This window comes from Biomphalaria glabrata, chromosome 3 (genome assembly GCF_947242115.1).
Source record: "Biomphalaria glabrata chromosome 3, xgBioGlab47.1, whole genome shotgun sequence".
NCBI lineage: Eukaryota > Metazoa > Mollusca > Gastropoda > Planorbidae > Biomphalaria > Biomphalaria glabrata.
Genome location: NC_074713.1, coordinates 37,022,211 through 37,030,393, shown reverse-complemented (window position 1 = coordinate 37,030,393; position 8,183 = coordinate 37,022,211). Strand labels below are relative to the sequence as shown.

The following is an 8,183-nucleotide window of genomic DNA, read 5'->3' as shown; positions in this document are numbered from 1 at the left end:
AAAGGTTTCCAAAGTATTAAGTAACAAGTCCTTGTTGTTATTGTTTTTAGAACTGACTGGGTTTTCGAAGCTGACGATGACAAGGGAATCTTCGATCACCCCCCCCCCCCCAGCCGCGGGGCCTCGGGCGGTTGCCCCACCTGCCACCCCCTAAGACCGCTACTAATTACAATCAAATGTTACTGCCCGCTCTCTCTTTTCTTCGGTGTATCTCTCTCTCAAACTTTCGCTCTCTGGAACCCGCATTTTGTTTATTTTAACATCCGCAATTGTTTGGACATGTACCGGTACATCAAAAGTAGCATAGGCTTGACACATTGTTAAATTGATCATTAATTTGTTTGAATTCACCGCCATATTATTATATGTGTTGATTGTTGATAGTGAGGATTGTACCAATGCTAAATTCATCATTTATGATTTTGAACTCATCATCATATGACTATAGGTGTTGATATTTCAAGATTGTGATTTATATTCATTTATTTAATTTTTCTTTCATGTTATTTTGTCCTTCACTACCACCGAGTGACGAGTGTCTTCTCGCTCCCGGCAACAGGCAAGTGTGTGGGGATTGACCGTTGATACCGGTGTTAGAGGCCATCGTTCCTATATTGGTGTGTTGGAAGTCCCTGTAGCAGCTATCTTTCTACGCATCGGCCTGGAGTGAGGCGTTTTCTCTCCGACGTTGGATACTACTCAGATAGGTTTTCTCTTTCTTTGCCATATGACACACTCTAAGTTTTAGTTTACATCTTATGTCTGTATATTATAGTATATCATAGTAATAATAATAATAGTATTAGTTGATTTTGCTGAACACAGTACGGCACTTAGACCATGGAAACCAGGTTAACGGTAAGGTCACAGTTTATTAGTGATGGCCGTGCTATGGGGTACGAAGGGGAAAGGTTAGAGAAATATGTGAAGGAACGGAAAGCTGAATATGATAGAGATAAGGAAGTCGCGAAGGCAGAGGAAGAGGCTAGGTTTGAGCGGCAGGAGAAGTTGAAGAAAGAGGCGAAGGCAGAAGAAGAGGCTAGAAAGAAAGAGGCGAAGGCAGAAGAAGAGGCTAGAAAGAAAGAGGCGAAGGCAGAAGAAGAGGCTAGGAAGAAAGAGGAAGAAGCGAGATTTGAACGTGATGAGAAGGCCAAAAGCGAGGAACACGAAAGATGGAAGGAAAGAGATGCCAAGGAGTCAATCAAGAGGAAAGAGGAGTTGGAACTTGCTAGGCTTAAAGAAAAGTCTGCGCCAGAGGCAGGCGGGGCGGCAGGACAGTCAGGGGATGTGCGATACAAGAATGTCTTAGACAGGCTTGACAAGAGTTTCCAGGGAATGAAAGATGACGACGACCTCCTAGCTTACCTAACACACTTTGAGGCCGTTGCAGCAAGGTGCAAAATAGAGAGAAAAGAGTGGTCTTTGCTGTTGTCATATAAACTGACCACCGCACTCAGAAACTTCATGCTAAGGGACAGTCTGTTCCTTAGCGAGAATTATGAAGAAGTCAAGACTGTACTTCTTCGCCATGCAGATATCAACGCGGAAACCTGCCGCAAAAGATTCCATCGCGTGAGACCTAGTCAAAATGACTTTAGGAGATATGTAACAGAATTGAAAACGGCCTTAGACAATTGGTGCAAGATGGCCGAAGTCGGTAAAACAGTGGAGGAGTTAAAAGATCTGTTGATCAAAGATAGGATCTTAGAAAGCGTATCGAGTCGTGTATACAGGAAACTGGTTTTGAGCAAGCACAGAACAGTAGAGAACATGCTGGAAGTTATAGAAGGCTTTAAGGTTGCTGGGTCAGATGAGCCGATTTGTAAGGAAGAGAGTGTATATATGGCGGCAGCATGTTGTGAACCTGTGGGTAAAAGAAAGGTAATTGTGTGTTTCAGTTGTGGTGAAAAGGGGCATAATTCAACCGAATGCCGTAAAGGTGTTTCCCCGTCTAACGAGATTGATGTTGAAGATGTGAACTCTAATGATATTGTCAGCGATCAAGATCAAAGGTCAAGACATAGATGACTAGCATGTCGTCGCGATTCGGATGGTCGCCGTGGGTATAAGTTAGTGCCGGATCGCTACACAGTAACTGTTCAAAATTTGCCATTCAATGTTAACTGGCAGAAGTTAAAAGATAGATTTAGAGATGTTGGTTTAGTGGGATTTGTGGAGGTTTTAATGGCAAACGGGAAGTCGATGGGCGTAGGTCATGTAAAGTTAAGGAACCTGGCCGATGTTGCGAGAGCAGTTAAATATTTAGACAAGTCCAAACTCGGAGGTAGGACTATTGTAGTTGTCCCACATCGTATAAGTGCGCGGGGGTAACGATATGATAACTTTGATTCTCTGTTTTATATATATATATATATATATATATATATATTTATATATATATTTGCTTTGTTGGTCAAACGTTCCAATATTTAGACCTATGGGAGTAAACTGGAACTGCAAGTGTGCGTTGGCATTGAATAGGCTGCAGACTTGTCTGAGTAAGTATCCTATTCTTCGTTTACCTGATACTTCTCTAACTTTTTTTGCTTCAGACAGATGCTTCAGATAAAGGAATTTCTGGCATTCTCTGTCAGTGTATCAAAGGCGTGTTACATCCCATAAAGTACGTAAGCCGTAAATTGTTGCCTCGGGAGCAGAAGTACTCTATTATTGAACGGGAAGGATTAGCCATAGTATATTCTGTAAAGAAACTGGACAGGTATTTAGCAGGTAAAAGATTTCACCTGCTGACTGATCACAAGGCCTTATCGTATCTCAGGAGCACAAACTTTACCATTGCACGTATCACAAGATGGGCATTGGTGCTACAAGACTACTCCTTGGACGTTGCCCACGTAAAGGGAGAGAACAATCTGCTGGCTGATCTTTGTTTAAGATTGATATAGACTTCCATCCGCCATTTATATTATGTCTCTATGTGTTATAACATTTGAACTTGTGTTTTATATTATGCAAATGCTACTAATTTCAAGAATATAATGTGTATTTATTTACCAGGAATATAATTTGGTATATTATATTAATGTTGTATTTGTAAATATGATTTTGTAATATAACTTGGTTCTTGGCCCAAGTTGATATGGGTCACCTTTAAAGTCAAGGTAACCAACTTTTCTTTGTTATTGGATCTTTATCTTGACGTGTATTGTGTCTCCTTGGTTCATTAATTGGTGACTCCCCATCATTTTTTTTCTTCCATTATTACATTTTGAAATGTGACATAGATGCACTTATGATCTTTTTGTTCTTCCTTGTTCTTTCTACAAAGTTTTGTCTTCGAAAAGATTTTTGATTACTGGAATTTCTTTCAAAATTTCCAGTTCGTCGAGGAGGGGGGATGTCGCGTAGTATAGACAAGTGTCTATTTCTTTCTCCTAACTCTGTTTTTTTTATTTCCTCTACTGGTAGTACGTGTACGGGGCGAGAGTGTCTTGTATTTTTTTTGTTTTGAATTGTTTTGCTACGTCACAAAGTCCGGTGACATCTATGGGTCATTCTTTGTCATGAGGCAGTTCACCCTCTGAGTTTGGTTGTAACGGACGGTGTGTTGGCCCGCAAAACGTTATTTGTCTGTACCAGTTTCTCGGACTTATTATTCAGTTGGATTTTTGGGACCCCTGTTTAGGGTGAGTTATTCGTTTGTGATATCAATTATTGTATGCTATATGAGGTTGTCACTATTTCTAGTTTTAGTGTAGAAGTTGAGAGTATTGTGTTTATATCGTTTATAGGGTGCCAGTGTTGGAGTTGTGGGTGTCGCTTGCCAGTGTCATTGTCAAATTGGCGATTATCTGAGGTCTAACTTTACTATTACCGAGTTTGGCAGTTTTGTGACGCCCGTCGGTTAGAGTCTGGTGGACCATAAAACCAGGGTGACAAGTGATAACAGTAGCAAAGGTGCTTAAATTAATTATTGTATAACATCTTTATATATACCTATTATATATATATATATATATATCTAATATATATATATTGTCTATTTATCATCCTCATTGTACATACACATATATGTTTCATACAATTAAAATTCATTTATTTTTTTGTTGTTATTTAAACTATTCACCTAGTTGTTTACTGTATGTACGACTGTGTGTGAGTGATGTTCTTGTCAGGTTGAACCCCGGGACCTTAATAGTATACAGCTAGTTAACAACCCAAATAAATCCTAAACCTGACAGTCATATCGAATTCAAAGTGAGACAGGTCATATCGAATTCAAAGTGAAACAGGTCATATCGAATTTAAAGTGAGACAGGTCATATTGAATTCAAAATGAGACAGGTCATATCGAATTCAAAGTGATACAGGTCATATCGAATTCAAAGTGATACAGGTCATATCGAATTTAAAGTGAGACAGGTCATATCGAATTCAAAGTGATACAGGTCATATCGAATTCAAAGTGAGACAGGTCATATCGAATTCAAAGTGATACAGGTCATATCATATTCAAAGTGAGACAGGTCATATCAAATTCAAAGTGAGACAGGTCATATCGAATTCAAAGTGATACAGGTCATATCGAATTCAAAGTGAAACAGGTCATATCGAATTCAAAGTGAGACAGGTCATATCGAATTCAAAGTGATCAGGTCATATCGAATTCAAAGTGAAACAGGTCATATCGAATTCAAAGTGAGACAGGTCATATCGAATTCAAAGTGATACAGGTCATATCGAATTCAAAGTGGGACAGGTCATATCGAATTCAAAGTGAGACAGGTCATATCGAATTCAAAGTGATACAGGTCATATCGAATTCAAAGTGATACAGGTCATATTGAATTCAAAGTTATACAAGGTCATATCGAATTTAAAGTGAGACAGGTCATATCGAATTCAAAGTAATACAAGGTCATATCGAATTCAAAGTGAGACAGGTCATATCGAATTCAAAGTGATACAGGTCATATCGAATTGAAAGTGAGACAGGTCATATCGAATTCAAAGTGATACAGGTCATATCAAATTTAAAGTGATACAGGTCATATCGAATTCAAAGTTATACCAGGTCATACCGAATTTAAAGTGATACAAGGTCATATCGAATTCAAGGGTATAAAGAATATGGTTGGGAGGGGTAGAGTTATAAAATGGCCCGTGCCAATTTTTAGTTGTTTTTTTTTGGGAAGGGGGGGGGCGGAGAAGATGTAACAAGGAAGAAAGGGTCAGATAGTGTAAAGAAGACTATTTGGGTCAGATAGTGTAAAGAAGACTATTTGTGTCAGATAGTGTAAAGAAGACTATTTGTGTCAGATAGTGTAAAGAAGACTATTTGGGTCAGATAGTGTAAAGAAGACTATTTGGGTCAGATACTGTAAAGAAGACTATTTGGGTCAGATAGTGTAAAGAAGACTATTTGGGTTAGATAGTGTAAAGAAGACTATTTGGGTCAGATAGTGTAAAGAAGACTATTTGGGTCAGATAGTGTAAAGAAGACTATTTGGGTCAGATAGTGTAAAGAAGACTATTTGGGTCAGATAGTGTAAAGAAGACTATTTGGGTCAGATAGTGTAAAGAAGACTTTTTGGGTCAGATAGTGTAAAGAAGACTTTTTGGGTCAGATAGTGTAAAGAAGACTTTTTGGGTCAGATAGTGTAAAGAAGACTATTTGGGTCAGATAGTGTAAAGAAGACTATTTGGGTCAGATAGTGTAAAGAAGACTATTTGGGTCAGATAGTGTAAAGAAGACTATTTGTGTCAGATAGTGTAAAGAAGAACTATTTGGGTCAGATAGTGTAAAGAAGAACTATTTGGGTCAGATAGTGTAAAGAAGACTATTTGGGTCAGATAGTGTAAAGAAGACTATTTGGGTCAGATAGTGTAAAGAAGACTATTTGTGTCAGATAGTGTAAAGAAGAACTATTTGGGTCAGATAGTGTAAAGAAGAACTATTTGGGTCAGTTAGTGTGAAGAAGAACTATTTGGTTCAGATAGAGTTAAGAAGAACTATTTGGGTCAGATAGTGTAAAGAAGAACTATTTGGGTCAGATTGTGTAAAGAAGAACTATTTGGGTCAGATTGTGTAAAGAAAAACTATTTGGGTCAGATTGTGTAAAGAAGAACTATTTGGGTCAGATTGTGTAAAGAAGAACTATTTGGGTCAGATTGTGTAAAGAAGAACTATTTGTTATGGCGGAGAGTTGAGGAGGGGAAGTGATACTTGAATGTACGTGATGGTCCAAGTTATAAGTAAGAAAAATTCTATTTTTAATCCAATTTAATTTTCCATAAATTACATTTTATTAAAAAAAATAACTAAAAAAAAACTATGAGCTTCGATTTTTATAATGATAGGGTTATAGTCCTCAAAAGTCCTACATTGTATTAGAGATTTAAATTATAGTTATAATTGATGTGGGAAATGAGAAGGAAGATATATATATATATATTGTTATGAATCTCACTATCTAGGCTCTCTGCAAACTGCACCATACACCACCAACTTAAAGAACTTGACAAGTCAGGGCTCCAAAATAACGTAAAGGTTTAATGTCCATAAATAACAGCCAATACTGTACAATTGGCAGCACGTAGAACAGTACAAATATCTCTCCAATAACACCGTTCCGCCGTATCAAGTCTTGCACTGGCCTCTCCGTCTCGTTCCGGGCTTGCACTGGGTTCAACAGTTCGGGACTGACTTCACACACTTGGGCTCGTTGTGTCGGACTCGATCACAGACCAAGATCAAGACGCCGTTCGTCTCAACTGTACTTGACAGTACTCCGCACTGAACCGTCGTAATGCTCCGTACAGAACCACACCGTTGAACTGTGCTGTAGTCGACCGTGTTCTGAACTCCTGTCGTGAACCCGCTTTCTGAACCGTCTTGACTGCGACACCTCCGCTCTTATAAAGGGTCCCTACTGGCCTTCTAGAACCGGACAGAACGCCGCTCGACGTTTCTGGGTGGTCAGGTGACTACGACTCTCGTGACGCTCCTGAGCTCTGTTCACGACGCCGATCCTACTCGAACGTCGTAGCTCGTCACGGTTGACCGCTCGTCTAGCGCTGGCCTGGGGCGATTTGCGTCGGCTGACTACACACACACCACTACCCCTCTCTGTGCCACCACCAAGTTTATAACACTATATATATATATATATATATATATATATATATATATATATATATCATTGATATATCACACTCACAAAGGCGGGATACACATTGGAGACCAAAAGAAAATACGCTGCCGAGAACAGATGCAGACGGCAAAAGAAAAATCTTAATCGACCACAGGCGGACAATGGTTATGCTCAGGGCTTTTTTTTTGTGACGAACGCACCGGTACGGCGTACCGGCACCTTTTTGAAAAAATTATCACTTTTCTTGTATTTTAACGTATATTATTAATTTTTAGTTGCTAAAAGATAGTTAATAAACTACTGAGTACCGGCACCTATTTTTTTTTTTAACAAAAAAAAAACCAACAAAGAAACACTGGTTTTGCTTGCTCTGTGTGGCAAAATATATAGGTCACAGCTGGGGCTGCGTAGCGACGGGAAATACTGCATTTCTCATTAACCTTCGGACTCGAAGACAAGCCTTACTATTATTATTATTATTTTAAGGAAGAGATCTTCGATAATTTTACTTTTGAATTCTTTTTAAAGTGTCAATAAAACGAATACAATGCTTAACATTGTTTTAATTGTGAGGATTTTGGGGCAGAAATGGCCTTATAAAATTGGAGGCCCTAGGCGAAGTGAATTTGGTGGCCCCAAATGAAAAATGAATTTAAAATAAACAGTGAAAACAAAATTACTCAATTTATTTCAAACCTAGTGTACTCTAACAATAAAATTGGGCAGACGTTTTGCTAATTGTTCTTTTAACAAAATTCACCCTTGGATTCAGTTTAAACTACACAATTATTCATTGTCGAAGACAATACGTGAATAAATAAAAAAAAACACAACCTTTTAGCTAATTAATTAGTTAGTTATTTTAATATAGAAAAAAAGGATATAAATCCCGCAGCATTAAATTATATGACAGTGATTGAGTTGTTCTTTCCTTATGCAAGCTTTTTTTTTTTTTTTAAATGCACAACTCATTGTCTTTAAAGAGATTCAATAACCAAGTTCCACAACTCATTGTCTTTATTCAATAACCAAGTTCCACAACTCATTGTCTTTATTCAATAACCAAGT

General features: G+C 38.2%; 1 protein-coding gene across 1 annotated transcript; it reads left to right on the top strand.

Moving 5' to 3' along the window:
* The first annotated feature begins 354 nt into the window (after window positions 1–354).
* LOC129924921 (uncharacterized) lies at window positions 355–2,364 on the top strand. Its single transcript, XM_056022356.1, has 2 exons — window positions 355–989; window positions 1,044–2,364. Exons 1-2 carry the CDS (start codon window positions 841–843, stop codon window positions 2,026–2,028), a joined length of 1,134 nt encoding a protein of 377 aa, XP_055878331.1. The 5' UTR covers window positions 355–840; the 3' UTR covers window positions 2,029–2,364.
* Window positions 2,365–8,183: the final 5,819 nt, after the last annotated feature.